Below are 26,851 nucleotides of genomic sequence, written 5' to 3' on the forward strand. Positions count from 1 at the left end.
AAATCTCACCATTTGCAACAATATGGATAAAGCTTGAGGGTAGTATGCTAAGCAAACTCAGACAGACAGAAAAGGCAAATACCGTATGATCTCCCTTACATGTGGAATAAAAAAACCTCATAGATACAGAGAACAGATTGCTGGTTGCCAGAGGGGAGGGCTGAGGATGGGCCAAATGAGTGAGGGAGTCAAAGGTATAAATTTCCAGTTATAATATAAATAAGTCATGGGGATTTAATTCATAATACTGGACTGCATATTTGAAAGTTGCTAAAAAAGTAGATCTTAAAAGTTCTTATCCTAAGAAAAAAAATTCTATACCTGTGTGGTGACAGATGTTAATTAGATTTGTGGTGATCATTTTGCAATGCATACAAATATTGAATCATTATATTATACACCTGAAACTAATATAATGTCTTATATCAATTACATCTCAATTAAAAAAATAGGTGATACTATAGGAAATAATATAATATAATGCTATAGGAAAAAAGTTTACTATAATAGCATTCAGAAAATTTAGCACTATGTGCTATAATAAATAGTGGCAGAATATATGTGGAAATATTTATTGGAAGTTGTGTGTAAGGACAGATTAGGTTTATAGTTTCTACATATTTATTTTTGTTTTTGTCTTCAGATAGTCTTTATTATTTTTATTTTTAACAATTAAATAATAAACTTGTAGGAATTGCTTGCTTACTGAAAAGAAAATAAACTCCATCCCACATAAGCAAAAAATATAAACTCAAGTTTATAAAACACTAAACCATTAGCAACTTGACATTTTGACAGCATAATACATTTAACCAAGAATATCTTATGCTGAATTCAATAACAGTGTTTCTAAAACTTGATCCTAGAAATACCTAAGTTGTTAAAAATACAGATCACTAACCCTAAAGATTGATTCATTAGGTATGAGGTGAAGCCCTAGAATCTGTATGTCATATGCATTCCTGGTTATTCCTAGGCTTAGGCAAGTTTGAAAACTATTAAATATTAGACAACGTTGGGAAACACAGAATATTGCCTTTTGAAGTATTTACTGTTATAAGAATGATCACTCTAACATAACTTAAATTATTCACAAGGTCATACAACTAGGTTCTGAGGGAAACACACTAGGTTTTCTAAGCCTATTCTTTTCTACTCCCAAAGATATTCTTCCAAAAGAGGGCTCCACTTTTATAAACTAGATACAACCTACAATAGCATGTTTCTTCAAATGTATATAAATGTTTGTAAAGGTATAAATAAGTTACTAGGACAATCAGCCTTAAAAAAGGATTAAAGAGTAAGTTTATGTATTGTGTTTCTTTGTCTTTCCTTTAGGGCCGTGGTCGGCAAACTGTGGCTCGCGAGCCACATGCGGCTCTTTGGCCCCTTGAGTGTGGCTCTTCCACAAAATACCACGGCCTGGGCGAGTCTATTTTGAAGAAGTGGCGTTAGAAGAAGTTTAAGTTCAAAAAATTTGGCTCTCAAAAGAAATTTTAATCGTTGTACTGTTGATATTTGGCTCTGTTGACTAATGAGTTTGCCGACCACTGCTTTAGGGGAACAAATGCCAAGTGCCCACTATGCACTAGGTGCTTTATATATGTTATACATCTAAATCTTCAGTACCCTTCTCAAGGTTTACATTATCAGACAAGGAAACTGAGTTTCAAAGTGGTTAAGTAACTTGCACAGTTCATGAATATGGTTATTAAATATTAAATTGGGATAACAGCTAGAGTCTTTCAGATTCCAAAGAACATATACATTGTCTTCTTGTGCCTAGTAGAGCTCTTTGTTGAATACTACCTTTGTAAAAGCCAGTATAACAGGCACACATGGGTGAGTTGGGCACTCGTGATTAAGACAGAAACTTGGAAGATAATCTAGAGGTAAATAATCTTTGGGGATCAAGAATCAGAGAGTCCAAAAAAGTAAAACAACTAAAATACCAATATAAAGATGTCAGTGCAAAATTTAATATAACAAAAGAATGAACAATTTTATTTATGAATTGGGAAGGCTTGCCAGAAAGGGCAACTGAACTGTTTTCACAGCTGAATAAGTGTGATGTGAATTCCAGATTTCATCCAGAAGAAATAGTATGTACCACTGCAAAGAGATAGGAAAAGGTATTGAAGGTGATCTGATTTAACTGGAACACAAAATACAAAGAGGGAAGTAAAAGATGAAACTGGAGAGGTGGGCAAAGGCCAGATCATGGAAAAATGTCCTGAATAAATTTAGACTGGGCAATACAGTCAGATTTGCTCTGTGGGGAATAGATTGTAAGTGAACGAGACTGCAACTGGAGAGAAATCTTAGGAGGCTAAGTAGGTAAGAAATGAATAAGAGTGATAGTGGGAATCAAACTGAAATGAATTTAAGACATATTTAATAGCAAGAAATGAACAATTATAGCAAACAATTAGCTACATATATAGCTTTTTAGGACAGTAAAGTAGTCTTAAAAGTTGATAGGAAAGAGCAGCGCAGGAGAAACCAAGATGGCAGCATAGGTAAACACCTGAAATTGCTGCCTTGCACAACCACTTCAAAACTACAACTAAAAGACAAAACGGACATCATCCAAAACCACAGGAAGGCTGGCTGAGTGGAAATTCTACAACTAGAAGGAAAGAGAAAAGCACACTGAGACTCACAGGAGCTGAGGAAGTAAAGTGCAGAGGTACGGAGGGCTAGAGTGGAAAGGGCTGGCACCTGTGTACGCGACTGGCTTTTTTAATCCGCAGGGAGACACAAGCTCCCGACTGCTCTGAACTCCAGTTCCCGGCGAGACTCTGGGGATCCAGACACATATGGGGAGAAATTGGACTGTTTGGCTTTGGGCAGAACTCGAGGGCGGCTTTCTCTCAGAGGTGCTTGCAGTGATTACTGAGGGACACTGAGACCCAGTGGCCTCTTAGGGCAGGGGTGAGGATCAGCCATAGCAGTTTGCTCTGCCCTGTTAATTCCCTGAGACCCCGCCCCACCCAAGCTGTGCGCAGAGGCTTTTGCATATGAATGGCCTGGCCCTTTGCAATCTAAAATTACCTAACAAATTGCAGCTGGGTCACAGAGCCCCAGAACTTCCAAAAGAAGGCCCAAGGCCCCACAGCACCTTGCATTGCTTCACAGCTGGGCCTCATCTGGGCACCTCCAAACCCCAAACAAAGAAGAGGAATCTGAAGATCTCTCCATAGCTCCTGCTGGGTGGCCTCAGGCAGAGGCTAAATTAGCACCTCCTTAGAGATCCAAGAGCCAGTGTACTCAGTGGTCAGAGTGGGACCATCCAGATTACAACTCCTCAGATCTATAAGGGACACTCTCAGGGGGCACACTCAGTGAGCACCAAAGCCCCACTGAAGCCAGTCTTGCCCCATAAGGGTGTCTCCAGGACAGAAGTTCTTCCATCATAGACACAGCTGATCCTCACAACCAATTGGCCTGGAGGTCAATTCTTCCCAGTGATACCAACAACAATCAAGGCTTAACTACAACAAGACTGTGCACACAGCCCACAAAGGGGGGCACCAAGAGTGTCCACCTCAGGTAATTAGGGAGGCTGAGCCACTGGGCCCTATAGGACACCTAGCACACAAAGCCACTCTATCAATACAGGGAAGCAGCCAAAATGCGGAGACAAAGAAACAGGTCACAAAGGACAAAAATGGAGGAAAACAAACTCCTGGATATAGAGTTCAAAACAACGGTCATAAGGTTTTTCAAGAATCTTCTAGAAACCGCCAATAAATTTAGTGAGACCCTTGAGGATATGAAAAAGGACCAACTAGAAATTAAGCATACACTGACTGAAATAAAAAATAATATGCAGAGATCTAACAGCAGACTAGAGGATCGCAAGAATTAAGTCAAAGATTTGAAATACAAAGAAGCAAAAAACACCTAACCAGAAAAGCAAAAAGAAAAAAGAATCCAAAAATATGAAGATAGTGCAAGGAGCCTCTGGGACAACTTCAAGTGTACCAACATTCAAATTATGGAGGTGTCAGAAGAAGAGAGAAAGCAAGACACTGAAAACCTATTTGAAGAAATAATGACAGAAAACTTCCCCCACCTGGTGAAAGAAATAGACTTACAAGTCCAGGAAGCGCACAGAACCCCAAACAAGAGGAATCCAAGGAGGACCACACCAAGACACATCATAATTAAAATGCCAAGAGCAAAAGATAAAGAAAGAATATTAAAAGCAGCAAGACAAAAACAGTTACCTACAAGGGAGTACCCATACGATTGTCAGCTTTCTCAACAGAAACTATGCAGGCCAGAAGGGAGTGGCAAGAAATATTCAAAGTGATGAATAGCAAGAACCTACAACCAAGATTACTCTATCCAGCAAAGTTATCATTCAGAATTGAAGGTCAGATAAAGAGCTTCACAGATAAGAAAAAGCTAAAGGAGTTCATCAACACCAAACCAGTATTATATGAAATGCTGAAAGGTATTCTTTAAGAAGAGGAAGAAGAAAAAAAAGGTAAAGATAAAAATTATGAACAACAAATACATGTCTATCAACAAGTGAATCTAAAAATCAAGTGAATAAAAAATTTGATGAACAGAATAAACTGGTGAATATAATAGAATCAGGGGCATAGAAAGGGAGTGGACTGACAATTCTTGGGGGGAAAGGGGTGTGAGGGGTGAGGGAAGAGACTGGACAAAAATCGTACACCTATGGATGAGGACAGTGCGGGGGGGTAAGGGCAGAGGGTGGGGTGGGAACCGGGTGGAGGGGAGCTATGGGGGGAAAAAAGAGGAACAATTGTAATAATCTGAACAATAAAGATTTATTTTTTAAAAAAAGTTGATAGGATTTTTATACTGAGATCATGTGAAAATAAGTATTACATCCTAATTTGTTATAATTTATTCATAATTCCATAGTTTACTAATCATAAAAAATCATATGCATTTCCCATCCTAAATAGATCAGAATCCAAATATTTTTCTAATTGATTACTAATAAGTTATTTTTTATGAAAAATGATTATAAATTAGAAACTTCCAGGTTAGTTCACAAAATGTTTAACATAAGATACACATGAATTCAACTACTAGTTAACTAGTTAAATTTTTTTTTAAGAAATTGTCTTTTTCACAATTTAACTAAAAAAAATTTTAACTAGTAGTTAACAGAAAAAGAGAGATAACAATTCCTGACCTTTAATTGTGGTAAATAAATAATAAAAAACATAAAACACATATGTACATATTTCGAAATGAGGGAACTTTTTGTTTTTTATAAATAAATAGGAGATGGCGACATAACCATGAAATGACGTACGTTGAGTCCAACGTAACCCGAGGACTGCCTGTATAAAATTCTAACTCTGAAATGTATCCATTATCATTTCTGACATCATTTAAAAATCATACTTTCTATAAATCACATTTATAAAACAGTCATACAATACCTGTACTGGGGCTTTGTTCAGCTATTTGAGAGATTTTATTCTTTGCAGAAGAAAGACTTGTTAGACAAAGTTTTGATCCAAATGTTGGTAATATGTCTGACCTAAAATGAAAAAAGTAATTTCAATAAACATTTAAGATCTAGAGCTATTCAACACTCTAAAATAAAACATTCTTTATACTTTTTATTAATTCACTAAACAGGCAACAACAAGTATAAAAAAACTATGGCTCAGAATGTTTTTTAAAAATATATGTATTTTTGCATTAATTTCAGAGAGGAAGGGAGAGGGAGTGAGAGAAACATCAATGAAGAGAGAGAATCAATGATGGGCTGTTTCCTGCATGCCCCCCACAGAGGATTGAGCTCACAACCTGGGCATATGCCCTGACCAGGAATTGAAGTATGATCTCCTGGTTCATAAGTTGACACACAATCATTGAACCATACCAGCCGGGCAAGAATGTTTCTTATTGGTATTCCTAGTTTACCTTTTGAACTTCCAATATTTTGAACATACGGTCAATTCTTAATTAATCATGAGAGGATTGCCAAAGGAACTTAAAACTCTCTAACTTGTGCCATACAATCTTTTGTTGGGTCAAAAAACCCCACACAACTAATTCAAGGAGAGTCCGTTCCAAACTAAACCAAATGATTTTAATTATCTAATACTAGAGGCCCAGTGCATGAATTCGTGCATGGGTGGGATCCCTCGGCCTGGCTGGCGATTGGGGCCAATCGGGACCGCAGGAGCACACTGACCACCAGGGGGTAGCTTCTGTGTTGAGTGCCAGCCCCCTGGTGATCAGTGCGCATCATAGTGACTGGTTGACCGGTTTTCTGTCATTTAGGCTTTTATGTATATATATATAGAATATCTACCTCATATATAACTAGAGGCCCAGTGCACAAAATTCATGCACTGGGGGGTATCCCTCAGCCCAGCCTGCACCCTCTCCAATCTGGCACCCCTCGGGGGATGTCTGACTGCTGGATGTCCACAGGGATTGGGCCTAAACCGGCAGTCAGACATCCCTCTCACAATCCGGGACTGGTGGTTCCCAACCGCTCGCCTGTCTGCCTGATCGTCCCTAACTGCTTCTGCCTGCCAGCCTGATAACCCCCTAACCACTCCTCTGCCAGCCTAATTGATGCCTAACTGCTCCTCTGCCGGCCCGGTCGCCCCTAACTGCCCTCCCCTGCAGGCCTGATCGCCCCCAACTGCCCTCCCCTGCAGGCCTGGTCGCTCCCAACTGCCCTCCCCTGCAGGCCTGGTCCCCCCCAACTGCCCTCCCTCCCCTGCAGGCCCAGTCGCCCCCAACTGCCCTACCCTGCCTGCCTGGTCACCCCCAAATGCCCTCCCCTGCTCACCTGGTTGCCCCTAACTGCCCTCCCCTGCTGGCCTGATCGCCCACAACTGCCCTCACCTGCCAGCCATCTTGTGGCCGCCATCTTTTGATCACATGGGGGCAGCCAGCTTGTGCAAGGGCATGATGGTCAATTTGCATATTACCTCTTTATTATATAGGATAATATAAAAGTAGAAATTTAACTATATGATAAATAAGACATCTGCAACAAGTGATTTTAGTGAATGCCACTTTCTTCTTTGACTACCATTTGTTTATTTTCCTAACTTTATAAAGGCCTGCAGGCCTTATTTCACTAAGAAGGCAGCCCTAGCTGGTTTGGCTCAGTGGATAGATTGTCAGCCCCCTGAAATGTCCCTGGTTCCATTCCAGGTCAGGGCACATGCCTAGGTGGTGGGCTTGATCCCCAGTGGGGGGCGTGCAGGAGGCAGCCAATGAGTGATTCTCTCTCATCATTGTTCCTATCTCTCTCTCCCTCTCCCCACTTCCTTTCTGAAAAAAAAATATATATCCTATAAAAGGCTAATATGCAAATCAACCAAGCAGTCGCTGTGACACACACTGACCACCAGGGGGCAGACACTCAATGCAAGAGCTGCCCCCTGGTGGTCAGTGTGCTCCCCCAGGGGTACAGCTGTTCAGCCAGAAGCCAGCCTTAAGGCTGGAGAGTGCAGTGGTGGTGGTGGGAGCCTCTCCTGCCTCCACAGCAGTCAGACATCCCTGAGGGCTCCCGGACTGCAAGAGGGCTCAGGCTGGGCTGAGGCACTCCCCGAGTGCACGGATGTCATGCACTGGGCCTCTAGTATATATAAAAGCAAACTGAAGAATGTTAAATCTTACTTTAAGGAAACTTTTAAACTAATAAAAGTAATGTCAATAAGTTCAATGATCTATAATAATAAAAGTGTAATATGCTAATTAGACCGGATGTCCTTCCAGACAACCTTCCAGACAAAGCTGGGGCTGCAAAGGAAGCTGGTGCTGGCAGCTGGGGGAAGGTAGGCCTACTCTTGCACGAATTTCATGCATCAGGCCTCTAGTAGATATTATAAAAAGAGTTGTCATGAAGGAATACAATTCTTTGTAGTTGGGTAGACATATTTGATAATTGGCCTAATGAGAAATCAATGTTAAACATTTTAGAAGAGTAATCCTATATAGTAAAAGCCTAATATGCAAACCGACTGAATGGTGGAACAACCAGCAGAACGACCAGTCACTATGACATGCACTGACCACCAGGGGGCAGACGCTCAATGCAGGAGCTGCCCCCAGCCCACAGGCCTCAGGCCAGCCAAGGCAGTTGCCAGTGGGGCCCCCCCAATTGCCCCGCCAGTCACCCCACAGATCGGCCCTGATCACTGCCATGCCTAGGGACTCTACCCATGCATGAATTTCGTGCACGAGGCCTCTAGTTTCTCTATAATAGATTACTGTAAATTTACATTTATACTCAGTATACTTCACTTAGATGAAAGAAAATATTTCAGTCTCTAGAAGAGTGGTTTTCAACAATTTTTCCTCCCCAAACCACTTAAGGATGAAAGCCCTGCATTAAGTAGTACTGGCTTTCTTTGGCCATGATTCTTAAGGTAGAATGAGAGCTGGTTGAGAATAATTGTTCTAAAGCTATTAAACTTAAATGTGGAAATACTGAATTCTTTAAAGATAATTCAGTCCGTAGATGAGGGTATACTGAACTCACTTCTCACTGAGTTCAATATCTGAAGAAAATAACTCTATGAGACAATATAGGGAATAGTGAGTTCTAAATGTTATAGTATCAAATGAAGTTCTCTTCCCAATTGTGTACCAAATTACTTACAGGACCTTGCAACTGTAGTAGTATATAACATAAAATTTCACATTCATGGAAATAAGGGAAGGACTTTTGACCTAACCATAAATATATATTTTAGATGTCTGGTAACTTAATGATAAAATAGTTACATATTGATTCCAAATTCATTTTGTAAATATATAGCATTAGTCTACCTATATAATTACAACAAGGGAATTTCTAGTAGAAAAAAAATTCCAACTGAAAAATAAGCTGCTATTCAAATTAAAAAATGATAAGGAAATCAAGGAATGAGAAACACATCCCACAACAGGACACAAAAATTCAGTTTACTTCTATAAACTGCTGAAATAAAACGTCCTTTTTCATTAAAGTTACTAGAACACTGGCTCTCTTTTGATTTCACAATCTGTTTACCTAAATTATTGTGGTTCTAGCTCATTTAAGTAAAAATAATATTAATTTTAAATATTTACTTAAAAATATTTACTTGTAATAGTTGTATATAAACATGGTTCAGGATGAAATCAAAGGAAAATAAAATTAAAATTAAAAATACTGACAACATTAACTGTTAATAAGTATGTAAAAAAACCTGGAACTCTCATACATTGCTGCTGGGAGTGCAAAATTGCACAAGCAATTTAAAAGTTACATGTACATCAACCCTATGACCAAGCAATTCTACTCTTAGATTTTTGTCTAAAATAAAAAAGATAGCATGCGACAGGGGAAGGTCAATGGGGGTGGGAGGGGGTGGGTAGGGAAGGAGATATATATACTATATATGTAATACTTTAAACAATAAAAAAAATAAGTAAATAAAATAAAAAAGATAGAACTCCCTAAAATCCTAGAATAGAGTCACAGAGATCTCAGAAATCAAGGTGGGATCACTGTTTAAAACTGAAGAGCTTACTGAAGTAATCTAAAAAAATTTGTCAAATTGCTATGCTGAAACATATTTTCTGTCAGTGTGGGATGGCTAGGTCTCTAATTCTAACACTATTGCTTTAAGAAGACTTCTAAGAGGTCTGGGAAAGCTATGGCCTGAAATTCTAAGTTTCTACAAAATAATGAAATAACAAAACATAATAGTAGGGTAGCAGCTAAATGGAATTTATCCATAAATTAGAAGGAATTGGTACTGAATTTGAAATGAAAGCAGTAATATCAGCTATAGGTCAATTGCCAATGAGTCAATGATCCAGAGAAGAGCTAAGGAACAAGAAATACTGAGGTAAGTCGTAGATAGGTAAACGGAAAACTGGAGCTGGGGGAACAGACTTTATACATATTAATTTAGGTGCTCTAGATTAGAGTTGGGGTTGTGTTCTCTCTCTCCACCCCCATCCCAAACCAAAGTCAAGCAAAGTAAGATATGTAAACTTTTCCATTGTCTTTTAAATGTATTTCAACATTTTTAAAATTAGAAAATTGTTTTAAAGTTTTTATAAAATATGATATTAGGGCTTGAGACTACAAACTACAGATTAGCATTCATTTATCAACTTAAAACATAAAATACATCATTCTATTCCCCTGGGGAGTTGTAGACAGAGAAGAAGTCAATGATTCTTGGCTGTAAACTCCACTTTCACTATAAGAGCTGATGTTTGGAGAGGAAGATCGAGATGGGGAGTCCATAGTCAAGTCGAGCTTAATTGCAGAATCAGGGCTTTCAAGATCTGAAGTACTGCCATTCAGTTTTGCTCTTTTCTTAGCTGCACTGTTACGAAGGGACCTAAGAGAGCTTTGCATCTAAGAAAAAATAAAAACAATCAACTTTACAAAATAATTATATTAAAAGTTATCTTTAGATTTTAAAATCCATTAACTGTATCTATTTTTCCCCATTAACTATATCTAGATAGCCACTCTTCTTCAATCCAGTAGTAACAAGATGGATGTTAACATATCTGCACACAGTGTTTTTTTAATACATATTTTTTTTATTGATTTCAGAGAGGAAGGGAGAGGGAGAGAGAGACAGAAATATCAATGATGAGAGAGAATCATTGATGGGCTGCCACCCATCGGGAATTGAGTCTGTGCCCTTGGCCGGAATCGAACCTGGGACTCTTCAGTCCGCAGGCTGATGTTCCATCCACTGAGCCAAACCAGCTAGGGCTGCACATAGTATAAATATAGATTTCATCACGTAGGTATTTTTAAATAACCTACTATTTTATAAACCCTGTAAATACCATATTTACCATGGTATTTTCAGCACTGGGCACAAAGATTAATAAATGAATCACTGAATCAGATGGTAGATACCTGAGTGGGTTAAAGTCACAGAGGTCCAGCTAATCTTAAGTCACTTGTGTGCTTATGTGACTATTTAGAAGTTTTATGAGATTAGCAAAAAGTAACCCATTTTATAAAATTTAAAGTTCACATCCAGCCTGCCAGTGTTAAGAGTTCAGAAAATAATAGGTCATTTTATTTAACTTCTGAAGCCAAGTATTTCTAGAAATGCAGAGTAAAAATCATTATCTGAAACTAATACATTAAGGTTGGGAATAGAAATCTGAACAAATTAAGGAACACAGAAATATACATAACTGTGCTTTGTTTATATTTTGATTATAACAATCATAATGGTTGATCCAATAGGATGCTACTTCCCTAGTAAATCTTTGAAAGATTCAGTATCTAAAAAGAATAGTATCCTCTTACATTTACTAGTAATTATATTTAAAAAATTACCCTTTCAATTATCCACTAAAAGAAAAAGTCCTATTTTAAGTTACCGTAAAATCAATACAAAATGTATAATCAGATGAAATTTATAAATTATGTAGGTAAATGCCTTTTCTCTAAGTTTGTTTTTTTTAAGTAAATCCCCTTCCAAGTACCATTGAAATAAAAAAACAAGGAAAGATTTTTACAAGTAGTTAGAATTTGGAATGACCAACTCATTAAGAACCAATTTTGGCACTTTATTAGTTTTACACATGTTTAAATGCTTTGAAAATAAATATGCATTACTATTTATTTTATTGAGCAAATGATCTGTACATAATGCTTACAGCTTTAAAATCAGTCTAAAAAGACCCCATAATATAAACATCTGGTGTTTCAGTTTACTTATTTAATGTAAAACACTTTTTAAACCTAAAATCAGGCAAACAAATGATAAAAAGAAAGAATTTATAAAAGTTGTGCTCTGAATCCAAAGTAATATAGCAGCCACTTTCTTTATCTGGCATATTAATATGTACAGAGTTATCATATTGACAATACAGCTGTATAATTTAAATGGAATAACCTAGCATTCAAAGATGAGTATTAACTATGATCTTAATTTCATAAAGATAAGTAAACTTGCACATATATGGACAAGGGACATGCTTAAGAATGGGGAAGAAACTATATTATGTTTCATTTGTTTAAAAATGGAAACAAATATGACAAATTGTTCATTTGGGAGAGGTTAGTGCAAGAGTATATTGCTATATTATTCTTATTTTTAATTTAAAAAGTAATAATATATGCATAGAAGGAATACTTAAAGGAAAACACATTAGTGTTAACAGTAAATTATTCTGGGCATTGGGATTTGGTGTGATGAATTTTCTTCCCAGTAGTTCACTCAAGTTTCCATATTTTCTATAATAAACATGAAATATTTTTATAAGCAAGAAAACATGTTATGGGATTAAAAACTACTTGATTTTTCCTTAGATAAAACTATTACATTATAGAAAATCATAAGCATTTAAAAATTAAAAATGGTATTTGGTTCTAACCTCTTCTTGGTCCAAATCTTTGTCCTTGATATTTAATTCTGAAAGATCAATTTTAACACTATCATTTTCACTCTTCCAAATATCATTAGGCTCTTTCTTTTTGGGTCCCACTGTGCTTAAATCGGTTTTATCAGGCAAAAGGCTGATTCCCCTTGGTATGGGAGGGACAGGCTTGGTCCCATTCAGGCCTCGTCGAGAAGATGATGATCTCACCAAGGAAGGTGTGAGTTGAACTGGAGGTTTTTCTTGAGAATTTTCTCCTGCATGAAAATGCATATTTTACTTTTTAAAAAAAAATTTTTAGAGAAGTGGAAGTTTAAATCACAAATGCCTGGAATAGTGTTTTAAAATTAAAATCACAGTATCTTTTATTAGAAATAGATTATTACTTAAAATGAGATAAAAGTATCATTGTCTCCTAAACAAATATAACAAAAATGAGCCACTTCACCCAGCTGGTATAGCTCAGTGGTTGAGCGTCGACACATAAACCAGGAGGTCATAGTTTGATTCTTGGTCAGAGCACATGCTCAGATTTCAGGCTCGATCCCTAGTAGGGGGTGTTCAGGAGGCAGCTGATCAATGATCTTTCAGTCATTATTGATGTTTTTATCTCTCTCTTCCCTTTCTCTCTCTGAAATAAATAAAAACATATTTAAAAAATTATTAAAAAATGAGCCAACACAGATATACTTAAACACATATAACAAAAATGAGCCAGCACGATTTATTTATAAAAATAAAAATATGACATACCAAGTTAAATTTCTATCTTCATATACATCACCATGGCTAATACTTGCATGGTAAAGTCCATAATAAGGTAAAAGAGCTAATATTTTTGCTTGGTTTAATTACATAAGCAACATTTGAAGGACTACCATATGCAAAACAGAAATACTGGTCACTGGGGAGAACAGATTAAATAATGCATCAGCTTTCACTAATATTTGATCTTATAGGAAAGACAAATTCAGAAAGAAATACAAGGAAATGAAGGTTTAGTGCTAACAGAAAGTGATAAAATTCACTATGAGTTAAAGTGACCTTATGTTTATAAACTGGAACATTAGCATGGTGGGATAGTTTAAAGGTGAAATATCTTACCTCAGGCGCTGGGGATAGGAAAGCCTGTGGGATGAGGGGTTGCATTTAACAGACATTTTATTTTGAGACTGAATCTGTCTTGAATAAACTTGTATGCTAATTTCATAATTAAAAAATATTTTAATCCTCATCCAAGGACATGTTTAGAGAGAGGAAGGAGGAGAGAGAGAGAGAGAAACAAGGATGTGAGAGAAAAACACTGATTAGCTGCCTTCTGTATGTGCCCCAACTGGGGAACGAACCAGCAACCCAGGTATGTGTCCTGATCGGTAATCAACAGGCAACCTTTTGATGCATAGGATGACGCTCAACCAACTAAGCCATTCTGGCGAGGCAAGAAAAAAATATTTTGGTTAAAAACAAATAGAAAACCCATCAAAATAATTTTAACATATATTAAATATTCAATAAATGTTGAATGATGAATAGATACTATAGTAAACATATGAATGACATTTTATATTTGCAAAGCTAAAATTTTTAGTAGCTTCTAAGGCTGTTCATGTTCATGTCTATTATAAAGCATTATTGTTTGCCTAGTTCTGAAAAGGATTTTGAAGTGGCAATAGAAGAAAAAAAAAATTCACAATTTCAACTGAATTTTATATTACACATTTAATCTAATTAACATATGGTTATTTTCTTAAATATTTACTAATGCACAGAAAAATGTAACTTACAAGCTTTTGAAGATCTAGCAACATAACTTTAAATATAATCAAACATACAAATGAATTTGAAAAAATATTAATTTTTACCGTCATTTCTTCCTGTGGAGCCAGATGATTTTTGGCTGACAAGCTTTTTTTGAGGACTTGGCTTTGATAGCCCTTCAAAGCTTTTAAGAGGCCAGGAATTTGAGAAATTAACAGAATTATCTTGAGACTTCTTTGGAGACATAGTAAGAGATGTGTGTTTTGGGCTAGTTCGAGATGAGAGAGGATAGGATGGAAGGATGAAGGCTCCTGGGCTTGGATTTGGACCAGAGTATGATGAAATACGTTCTGTTTGGTTACCAAATGTTTGTTGTATCTTACTGCCAAAATTTAGGCTAGCATACACTGTAATAAAACAAAAAAGAATATGTTTTTCCCAATAGCTCTGAAAATGAAATAAACAAAAATAAAGAGAATGTTATCTATATATATACAACTTCTAAGAGTTTTAAGACTTTTGCTCTTCACATTAAAATTTTTATTCCATCTGGCATTTATATTTTTGTATGGTGTGAGGTAAAGATCTAACACTTTTCTATATAATCGAATTTTTCCAGTGCCACTTTTTGAGCTATCCATTCTTTCCCTTTCATCTATAAATCTCCTTATATTATTTGGGTCTATTCTTAGATGCTTCTTATTGGTTCTATTAATCTATCTATGTACACCTATTACAATATTTTATTTATAATCAAGCTATCCGATAGGATAAATTTCCATTTTGGTCTACTTTAGAATTATCTAGGCCATTCTTGACCCTCCATTCTGTCATATGAATTTCAGGATCAGCCTGTCCGTCTCCATAAAAGATTCTGTTGGGACTTTGGTTGAAATGACATTTAATTTACATATTAATCTGGGAATAAGTGTAATTTTCCTGATATTGAGTCTCCCTGTTCAAAAATATAGGATCTTTTAGCCCTGGCCATATAACTCAGTTGATAATAGCATTGTCCTGAACACCGAAAGTTTGTGGGCTTGATCCCTGGTCAGGATGATAGGAGGAAACCAACCAATGTTTCTCTACCACATTGATGTTTCTCTCTCTAAAAAAAAAAATCAGTAAGAATATATCCTCGGGAGGAGAAACCAAGATGGCGGCATAGGTAAACACCTAAACTGCTGCCTCGCACAACAATATCAAAACTACAACTAAAAGACATAGAAAGGGAGTGGACTGACAATTCTCGGGGGGAAAGGGGTGTGGGAGGTGCGGAAAGAGACTGGACAAAAAGCGTACACCTATGGATGAGGACAGTGGGGGGAGGTAAGGGCAGAGGGTGGGGTGGGAACTGGGTGGAGGGGAGCTATGGGGGGAAAAAAGAGGAAAAATTGTAATAATCTGAACAATAAAGATTAAATTAAAAAAAAGAATATATCCTGGGTGAGGATTAAAAAATAAATATTTATTTACATAAATTTATTTACATGTATTAACTAATATATTTATGTAAATAAATAAATATACATATTTATATATGGGATCTTTTACTGGAAGTTTATTCAGGTCTTCTTTCATGTCTCTCAAAAAAGTATTTTAGCTATTATAATAAAGGACATGCAAATCTTTGTTAGATATCCATATATTTACAAATTTTGTTGATACTATAATTTCTTAAAAACTACATTTTTCTAAAAGTTGCTGGTATTCAGGAACTTTACTTAGCTTACATTCTAGTATTATACCTGGCAAACTTGCTAAATTATTTAACATTTTAATAGTTTTCTGTATATCCTTTTGAATATTCTGTATAGATAATCTAATAATGATTATAATAATAATGATGGTGACTATAATGATAATAATGATGAGCTAATGTTTATTGAGCTCTTACTGTATGCCATGTGGTATTCTAAACACTTTACATGTATTAACTAATTTAATCCTTACAACAATCCTGTGGGAATAGGCATTATTATTTTACAGATTTAAAAAATCTACAAAGGGATAATGAGTAAGTTACTAAAGGTAATATACTAGGAAATTATAAAACTGAGGTATCAACCCAGGCATTCTGGCTCCCAAGCTTGTGCTCTTAACCATTACATTGTACCATGTATTATCCTATCTAATAAAGAGGGAATATGCTAATTGAACCTCATGCCATTGCAAAGATGGCGGTGCCCATAGCCAATAAGGAGGGAATATGCTAATTGACTGCCCTGCCCACAAAGATGGTGGCACCCACAGCCAATAAGGAGGGAATATGCTTATTGACTGCCCCACCTTCAAAGATGGCGGCGCCCACAGCCACAAGATGGTGGCACCCAGCCCCCTCAGCCCCGCTGTGTGCCTGCCTCTGGAGTCCCCCAGTCCCCTCAGCCCCCCAGGGCCAGCCCAAGGTGCAGGCAAGCCTCAGATGACGGCTGCCCAGGCACCCGGGGCTGGCCCGAGGCGCAGGCAAGCCTTGGATGGCAGCTGCCCAGCCGCCCAGGACTGCCTGAGACTCAGGTAACCAGGGCCGGCCAAGGCTTGCATTGCTGGTAGTGGCAGTAGCAGAGGTGTGATGGGGCATCACCTTCCCCTGATTGCCGGGGTTGCCTCCCGCCCCTGAGGGCTCCCGGACTGTGGGAGGTGGGAGGGGGTAAGCCGGGCTGAGGGACCCCCCTCTAGTACATGAATTTTCATGCACCAGGCCTCTAGTCTGTAATAATGACAATTTTTGTTTCTTCCTCTTCAAATTTTATACTTTTAATTTTGAGCTAGGTATTCCCTAGATAGATATTAAAATGGCTCCCAAATTTTTAGGACTGATTTTCCCTTACACTCCAGACTCAGCATCAAAATGCCATTCGACATCTCTGAAGATGTCCCAAACATTACATATCTATATGATTTCCCAGTCAAATCTGTTTCTCCTCATCTTCCTCTTCTTGGTAAACTCTATTCTTCAAGTTGCTCAGGGCAATAGTGTTGGACTCATCCTTGACTCTTCTCTTGAACTTCAGATCTAATCCATTAACAAATCACATTAGCAATACAGGATGATCACTAAATCTGGAAACTTGGGTGAATACAGAATGGCTTGTTCATATTACATTACTATATATGTAAAATAAAATTACTAATGTTTCCAAACTTTACAGCCATGCTGTGTATCAGAATCTAACCATTTTTCATCACTTTCATTGCTTCCTCTCTAAAACGAGCCATATCATCATCTCTTACCTTTACTACTGCCATCACTTCCTAACTCACTTGCTTTGTATCCGCCCCCACTTCTGCCAAGGCTAATCTCTACACAGCAGCTCTGATCTTTTTAAAAGGCAGTCAGATAATGCTATTTCCCTTCTCAAATACCTCCAATGACTTCCCAACCCACTCAAAATATAATCCCAAATCCTTACCATGCCCTATAAGGCCACATGTTATCACCTATAATTATTCTCCCCACTGATCATTCCACTGACTTCCTTGCTATGTATTCCTCCAACAAAGCCAAATACGAACCTACTTAATACAATTGGTATTTAGTTGTTCTCTCTGACTGGAATGTTCTTTCTCCAAATATCCACGTGGTTCACAGCTTCACTTCATTCAAGTTTCTGTTTAAATGTTATCACTTCAGAGAGACCTTCCCTGTCACATTCTGTTCCCTCATGCTGCCTTATTTTTCTTCTTAGCACATATTATCTTCTCCTCTACTAGATTTTGATCGTTAGATCCTAGAACAGTGTCTGGTCTCAATAAATATTAGAGGAATTAATAATAAATGCTCACTAGCAGTAGTAACTGAGCATTTGTGTCTGTTCTTGACTTTAAAGTGAATTCTATTATTTTACCACTAAGTATATTTGCTATTGGTATGAACAGGTATCTAATCAGGTTAAGAAAGTTATTCTTAGTTTGTATGTTGATTTTTCATCAATTGCATTTACTCTATCTATTGACACAATTATATGGGTTTTCTCCTGCTATATGTGATAAGGTTCAACTACAGGTTTTTCTGAAAACACCTACTTACGCATAATATGTAACATACAAATTTTAAAAACACATCAATAGCCAATTTGTAGATCTGGTTTGCTAGTACTTTATTTAGGACTTTAACTTTCATAAAAGTGAAACTGGAACACCATTTATTTGCTTTATTCATTGACCTTACCTGGTCATGGTATTAAGGTTATACTTATTTCATAAAATGAATTAGGGAGCCTTCTTTATCCTTAATTCTTTTAGTTTGTCCAAGATAGGGTTTACCTCTGCCTTGAACATTTCACAGAACACAGGGAAAAACATCTGTGCCTGGGATATTTTGTTTCTGTGGGAAAATTTTAAATAAAAAAAATTCCTTTAATGATTATAGGCCTGTTCAGTTTTTGTATTTCTGAGGTAACTGTGACAAAGTTATTGTGTTGTTCAAATATTATGCATCATCTAATTCCAAAATTCTTTACCCTATCAAAATTTTCTACTAACATTTGTAGATTTGTTAATTTTTTCCTTGTAATTTTGTCAAATTACATATGTAGACACACACACACTTTTAAAAAGTCTTATCTGTGCCGAAACCGGTTTGGCTCAGTGGATAGAGCGTCGGCCTGCGGACTGAAAGGTCCCAGGTTCGATTCCGGTCAAGGGCATGTACCTTGGTTGCGGGCATGTCCGCAGTAGGGGGTGTGTAGAGGCAGCTGATCTATGTTTCTCTCTCATCGATGTTTCTAACTCTCTATCCCTCTCCCTTCCTCTCTGTAAAAAATCAATAAAATGTATTAAAAAAAGAAGTCTTATCTGCTTACTGAACTATTCTTTTTTCATTATAATGATCCTATTTAGCCCTAAAAGTGTTTTTAGCTTTAGTGTGTATATTTCCTTCATTATCAATATTTTTATACTTGCTTTGAGTATTTGTCTAGTATAGTAGTTACTTCCTTATCATGGGGTATAGGTTCCAAGATCCCCAGCGGATGCCTGAAACACTGGATATTATCAAACACCATATATATACTATATTTTTCCTATACATAATATCTATGATAAAGTTTATTTATAAATTAGGCAGAGTAAGAAATTAACAATAACTACGAATAAAAAGAACATTAGGAGCAGTGATGTAGAACAATTATAACAATGTACTATAATAACAGTTATGTGAATTAAATGTGGTCTCTCTCTCAAAACATCCTATTGTACCGTACTCAACTTTTCACTTAAAGAAAGCAATTTACGGCTTCTCTATGGCATATCTGAATTGCTAGCATCACTACTCTGGTGCTTTGGGACCACTATTAAGTAATATATGGGTTACTTGAACACAAGCCTGCAATACCACAACAGTTGATCTGGGTAGTGTATACAGAGTGGATACATTGTACAAAGAAATGATTCATGTCCTGAGTGGGACAAGTGAGAGAGATTTCATCACACTACTCAGAATAGTACATAGTTTAAAACTCATAAATCATTTATTTCTGGATAAACAAATAAATTGATTATTTCCATTTCGTATTTCTGGATCTGGGTTAACTGAAACTGTAGAAATAACAACTGTGAGTAAGAGGGGACTGCTGCATGTTTTGCATGCTTTACCTTCTAATCTATTTTGATTTTAGGTGTAACTTAGCTTTTACATTTAAAAAATCTAATCATCTCTGTTATTTAAATGTCTATCTTTATAGCAACTGCTGATATGGTTTACTTCTACCGTCTTATTTTGGGCTTCTTCTTTATTATGTTTTTTCTTGCCTTTATTGACTTTTTCGTTTTACTCCTCAACTAATATAAAAGTCTACTTGTACCTTTTAGGGGTTCCCTTAAAGTTTCCTTCAATATTTTTTTGGAATACTTTCCATGACAAAAGACCTAGCTTATGTATACTACCAAATACAATATTCTTCAGAAGACTTAAACAATATGTATTATTTACTTTTAATTCATATCTGACAAGGTTAGAACCTCTGCTACTACCTAAATCTTATTTGGATGGAAATGGGCTACAGTGGTCAAAAATTTATATATAGAATGAAGACTTTATTTCCTGATTTCAATTAAGTGCTCTATTAATAGATTCTGATGCTTCCATGTCAGGGTCTAATTATATATTCCTTTTATTAAGAGATTTAAATATAAGGTATTCCCCCAAAATTTGTACATACACTTTTTTTTTTTTTTTTTTTTTTTTTTTTTTATATATATTTTATTGATATTTTACAGAGAGAGGAAGGGAGAGGGATAGAGAGCTAGAAACATCGATGAGAGAGAAACATCGATCAGCTGCCTCCTGCACACCTCCCACTGGGGATGTGCCCGCAACCAAGGTACATGCCCTTGACCGGAATCGAACCTGGGACCCCCCAGTCCGCAGGCCGACGCTCTATCCACTGAGCCAAACCGGTTTCGGCTGTACATACACTTTTAATAATTATGAAGGCAATGCTTATTAAAACACATTTCATTTTCAAAATTGAGCTATCAGCTGTTAAACTGTGTATAATTTTGGGGAGGACACCCTGTATATTTCTTACAAAGAAATCAAACATCAGAACTCTTTATACACACAGAGACGTCCAATGGTATGCAACAAAAGATACCAACACTTCAAACATTTAGTGTGGGTCACTGCAGCATTTAAAGTTGGGATGGGAACTTCTAGATGATTTGGCATTTGGCATTCACACTCCGGGCCCTTCAGAAATACCATGGAGAATGTTAGCTGAGAAGGTGGTGGTCTCGACAAAATTTTTAATGTATAACTTACTGGTAAGTTAAATCTTGACTTTCTTTTTTTAAAATCTTTATTGTTGAGATTACAGATGTCCCTCTTTTTCCACCTCATTGCCCCCTTTCACCTGGTTCCAACCCCACCCCAGGCTTTCTCCACCCCATTATCAGTGCCCCTACTAATGCATATATGCATATAATATCTTTGTTTAATCTCTTCCCACACCCCCACCGCCCTTCCTTCTGAAAATCCTCTCTTCCATTTCCATGCCGCTGATTCTATTTTATTCACCATTTTATTCTGTTCATCAGATTTCTTATTCGTTTGATTTTTAGATTCAATTGTTGATAGGTATGTGTTTGTTGCCATTTTGTTGTTCATATTTTTTATCTTTTTCTTCTTCTTCTTAAAGAATACCTTTCAACATTTCATATAATACTGATTTGGTGGTGATGAACTCTTTTAACCCTTTATTGCCTGTGAAACTCTTTATCTGATCTTCAATTCTAAACGATGGCTTTGCTGGTTAGAGAAATCTTGGTTGTAGGTCTTTGCTATTCATCACTTTGAATATTTCTTGCTATTCATGTCTGGTCTGCAAAGTTTCTGTTGAGAAATCAGCTGACAGTTGTATGGGCATTCCCTTGTAGGTAAGTAATTGCTTTTCTCTTGCTGCTTTTAAAATTCTCTCTTTGTCTTTTGCCCTTGGCATTTTAATTACGATGTGTCTTGGTGTGGTCCTCTTGGGTTCTTCTTGTTTGGGACTCTCTGTGCTTCCTGGACTTTAAGTCTATTTCTTTCACCAGGAAGGGAAAATTTTGTCATTATTTCTTCAAATAGGTTTTCAGTTATCTTGCTCTCTCTTCTCCTTCTGGCACCCCATAATGCAAATGTTGGTACGCTTGAAGTTGTCCCAGAGGCTCCTTACACTACCTTCATATTTTTGGATTCTTTTTTCTTTTTGCTCTTCTCATTGGGTATTTTTTGCTTCCTCATATTTCAAATCATTGATTTGATTCTCAGAATCCTCTACTCTACTACTGAATCTCTGTATATTATTCTTTATTCCAGTCAGTGTATGCTTAATTTCTGACTGGTCCTTTTCCATTTTTTTTTTTGGCATTCTCACTAAGTTCCTTGGAGGTTTCTAGATTATTGAGTAACCTTATAACTGTGGTTTTGAACTCCATATTCAATAGTTTGCTTTCTTTCATTTCTTTCATTTGTGACCAGTTTCTTTGTCTCTGCATTTTGGCTGCTTCCCTGTGTTTATTTCGACGTATTGGGTAGAGCTGCTATGTCTCCTAGAGATGGTAGAGTGGCCTGGTGTAGTAGGTGTCTTATAGGGCCCAGTGGCTCAGTCTCCCAGTCACCTGAGCTGAGCACTCTAGGTGCACCCCTGTGTGGGTGTTGGTGTCACTGGGAGGAATTGACCTCCAGGCCAATTGGCTGTGAGGACAAGCTGCTACTACAATGGGAGAGCTGCTATGCAGGAGACACCCTTATGGAGCAGAACTTGCTTTAGCGGGGCTTGTGCTGAGTCTGCCCCTTGAGTGTGTCACTTATGGATGTGTAGAGGTGTAATCTGGTATGGTCTGACACTGACCACTGGGTATAATGGCTCTTGCATCTCCAGGGAGGTGCAAAGTTAGTCACTGCCTGGGACCACGCAGTAGGAGCTACAGAGAGATCTGCAGCTTCCTCTTCTTTGTATCAGGTTTGGAAATGCCCAGATGAGGCCCAGCTATGAAGTAAGGCAGGCTGGTGCTGGTGGCAGGTCTTGGGCCTTTTACCCTTTGTACACTATAAGTGTCTATAGATGCAAGCATGTGTCTATAGTCGAGAAAAAAAATAGCAATATTACACTTGGTGATTTCCAGTTACAAGTAATCAGGCAATTAATGAAAAAACATAAATTAGCACAACCTGAGAAAAGAAAACGTTATGCCACTGACTTGCCATCCAGATTATATAAACGACTTTTTTGGGGGGAGTATCCGCCGATTGAAAAAAAGAAATCTATGTGGAAAAGATGTTTGGTATGCTCTTCTACTAGTATTGGTACAAAATAGCGAAAAGAAACCAAGTACTTTTTGTAAACAATGTAATGTTCTGTTATGTGTTGTACCGTGTTTCGAACTTTATCATACACTGAAGCAATTTTAATAATAACTAAGAGTAAATAATACTTTTTTCCCCACTGTGTATGTGCTATGTAAAAATAATTAAAAATGTCATTTGGAAGAATTAAAAAAAAATGTTTTCCCTAAGTGGCAGCCCTGACCAACTTTAAAATAATTTTTTTGTGAGCATTTTCAACTGAAAATATTCAAGAACACCTGAATTGTGAGTTAATATATTTATTTTTATATTCATTGCAAATTGATTTTTTAAATTAAATTCAAAATATCATGGTGTGTGGGGATGGTTTCCATTTTGGACACGTGACAGTTAACTGGTTAATTGATAGGTTTGGAGCTCCCTGACCCAGCTGTAGCTTGTTTGACAGATTTTAGCCTAAGCAAGGTCAGGCCATTCATATGCAAAAGCTGCTGCATACAGCTTGGGTAGGGTTGTAAATTGGATGAGGCAGGGTCTTAGGGAATCACCCGGGCGGCACAAACAGAAATGGTGCCAGTCAGCCCTGCAACCGATCCAGGAGGTCCCAGCATAGGAACAATGATCCCTGCAAGCGACTCCATCTGAGAGAAAGCTGCCCCTGAGTTCTTGCCCTGATGCTAGACAATTCAGTTCCTCCTGATATGTGTCTGGGTCCCCCAGAGCCTTGCCCTAGTGCTGGAGCTCAGAGGACGTGGGACCTTGTAAGTTCAATGTGTGGTGTCGGCCTTTTAAGAGGAATAGCTGGGTATCCAACAGCCTCTGTGTCACTGAACCCCAAGTTGCACTGGTTTTTACAGCCCATAGTTACAGGGACTTCTCTTCCCAGCTCTGGGACCCTGGGCTGGGCTTCTGGTGTGGGGCTGGAACCCCTTGCTCCTCATGGGTAGCCTCCACAGAGACGATCTCTCTCCTGATTAAAAAAGTGATACACGTGGGTGCCGGACCAGCCTGTTCTGCACCTCCTCACCTCCCACCAGTCTCAGTGTGCTTCTTCTTTACTTCTCTAGTTGTAGGACTTCCATTCAGCCAGCTTTCCGGTGGTTCTGGATGATGGTTGTTCTTTTAGTTGTGGTTATGGGAGCCGGCGAGTACAGGCATTTATCTATGCTACCATCTTGGTTCCTTTCTAAATCTTGACTTTGGAAGAACATGGTATCTCTTTAGCCACTGCTCTAATAGGTATTCTGAGAGGTTATAGAAAATTAGATGCACTACAGAGATCTGATTAAACACTGAGCGTGAAGGTAGACTTCAAAGGTAATGTAACCATTTAGGGATATCCTAAACAGGAACAGGCCAAGCAACACAGAGAATCCTCTCTGCTTCTATTAATTATGAGTCCCAAAGGCATCTAGCCAAGATTTAGGAAATACCTGTATTATTAAGAAAGATAAATTATTTTATTAGGAACAACACCACAAAGAAAAACTTTATGGAATTACATGGCCCTTTGGAGTGGATGGAGGAAAAGATAGTTAAAATATAAGTGCTATATTAACTAAATCCTCTTTACTAATTTCAAATGAGCATTACTTTTCACCACCAAATACAGAAAGAAGTACATACATCGGTATCATTCAAAAAAATTTAGTAAGTGTACAACAAAAATGAAAATATCTCTTAGAAATATTTGATTTGTTCCTACTTTTAAATAATAATTAATAAAGCTATTAATGAGCATGGAAGGAAAAAACACTTTCAAATCCAATATCCATGACTGACAGCCTCAAATCTTCCTTTTATTCTATATCTTTCAGACATATAAGAGATCTGAAATGAAAGCTAGTCAGGAAGTTATTGTTCCTTACAGGGAACATAATAAATTCTAAATAGCCTCAAAATTTAAAACTGTTATGGAAAATAACTCTTCTGCTAACACAGTACTCCTTAATGAATAATGTTACTTTCAATTAATTGGTATTAAAGTGCTCATTTCCACCATGAGTAGAAACTCTAATTTTAATCAGTCATATTTATATAAAGATTATGGTATTTATCATTTTGGGGTAATAACTATTTAAATGTTATTAAAATTTTTACTAAAATATAACTTTTTTGATGAGTATGATTATACAAAATAACATATAAGCTAGATTTGGAAACCCCACACAACATTTATATATCATCTGTATCTAAATAAATCTGAAATTTAAACCTTTATCTTGATAACTGTTAGTTGTCCCCAAATACTGTAAGTCAGAATCCACACTTCCAGTTTTATCACATATCTGTGAAAATTCAAGTTGTCCACATTTCCCAGAAGGATTTGTCTGATGAGTTCCAGTAGTGCCTTTGGAAGGAAGGAAGGAGAAAAATATAATAAAAGTTAGCTTTATTTCATGAATACATTTAATTTCATAAATGGTGTCATTTGTGTGGAAATAAATATAAAAGTACATGGATAGTGATCATGGCAGTCAAGAAATGGATAAAGCTTTTGCTACTGGCATATCTGATTAGTGGCAGGGATTAAAGGACAGAAAATAGACAGGTAAAGTACAGAGAAAAGCATATTGAAAAATGCAGACAAAGGCAGTTTCTTCCTACATGTTCCCTTCTGTTACCATGGAATGTTCCTTCAGATCTGGCTTTCCTTCTTTCTAGTATTTGTAGTATACTCTCTACCCAAAAAGTTCTACTGCAGAACACAACTACCTTCTTTCCTAACATATAACACAGCATTCACATAGCTTCCAAGATTATCCAGGTTTACTTCCCAGAATGCTTTCCCTCTCCTATGGCTAGTTAAGGTTAATTTTGGGCAGAGGAATAAGTCTGAATTAAAGAAGGTAATAATGGCCTCTCTGGCATTCATCCTATATAATAAAAGAGGTAATATGCAAATTGACTATCACTCCAACACACAAGATGGCCAGCAGGGGAGGGCAGTTGCGGGCGATCAGGCTAGCAGGGGAGGGTAGTTGGGAGGGACCAGGCCTGCAAGGAAGGGCAATTGGGGGCGGTCAGGCCTGTAGGGGAGGACAGTTGGGGGGGACCCAGGCCTGCAGGGGAAGGCAGTTGGGGGGGACCAGGCCTGCAGGGGAGGGCAGTTGGGGGCAACTAGGCCTTCAGGGGAGGGCAGTTAGGGGTGACCAGGCCAGCAGGGGAGGGCAGTTGGGGGTGACCAGGCCGGCAGGGGAGCAGTTAGGCGTCGATCAGGCTGGCAGGGGAGTGGTTAGGGGGTTATCAGGCTGGCAGGCAGAAGCGGTTAGGAGCAATCAGGCAGGCAGGCAGGCAAGCGGTTAGGAGCCAGCAGTCCTGGATTGTGAGAGGGATGTCTGACTGCCTGCTTAGGCCCGATCCTGGTGGGGCAGTCAGACATTCCTCGAGGGGTCCCAGATTGGAGAGGGTGCAGGCTGGGCTGAGGGACACCCCCCCCCATGCACGAATTTCATGCACTGGGCCTCTAGTTTATCTATAATAATGAAAGCATAATATGCTAATTAGACTGGACGTCCTCCTGGACGACCTTCCGGGTGAAGCCGGGACTGCGAGGGAAGCCTGGGTCCCGGGTGTCAGAGGGAAGCTGGTGCCAGCAGCCGGGGGAAGGATGGTCTACTCTTGCATGAATTTCATGCATCAGGCCTCTAGTTTATATATAAAAATGAGCTGATCACTTGCAGTTCTCAAACTATTTTAAAAAATCTCTTCTTATAATTTCAAGTCCCTTTTTCCTTCATGTACTGGACATCTTCTAAGTTAATTCTCACATTTATGCTTTTGTTATTCTCCCTACCTGCAATAGTCCCTTTTGCCTCACTGCCAATCACAGACCCTTCATTCTTTAAAGTCCAGACTCTTCCTTGGTATTTTTGTGAATCACTGCAATACCTATTATCTTTTCCTTTCTTGAATTCCTTTATACTTATAAACTGTAACATC

At 37.7% G+C, this 26,851-nt stretch overlaps 1 protein-coding gene across 4 annotated transcripts in view; it reads right to left on the bottom strand.

Annotated features, from left to right (window-relative positions):
• Positions 1-26,851, bottom strand: part of TOGARAM1 (TOG array regulator of axonemal microtubules 1) — a 125,408-nt gene that overhangs the window by 64,800 nt on the left and 33,757 nt on the right. For 3 of the 4 annotated variants that reach the window (XM_080685061.1, XM_080685060.1, XM_080685059.1), the window contains exons 3-7: positions 25,125-25,259; positions 14,229-14,531; positions 12,364-12,623; positions 10,137-10,369; positions 5,436-5,536 (exon numbers count right to left, since the gene is read on the bottom strand). In XM_080685061.1, the coding sequence (XP_080541187.1) occupies positions 5,436-5,536; positions 10,137-10,369; positions 12,364-12,623; positions 14,229-14,531; positions 25,125-25,259 (1,032 nt within the window). The remainder of the gene's footprint in view (positions 1-5,435; positions 5,537-10,136; positions 10,370-12,363; positions 12,624-14,228; positions 14,532-25,124; positions 25,260-26,851) is intronic. The other variant, XM_080685062.1, reaches the window with a different exon arrangement.

The sequence above is a fragment of the Plecotus auritus genome (genome assembly GCF_963455305.1).
Source record: "Plecotus auritus genome assembly, chromosome: 1".
Taxonomy (NCBI): domain Eukaryota; kingdom Metazoa; phylum Chordata; class Mammalia; order Chiroptera; family Vespertilionidae; genus Plecotus; species Plecotus auritus.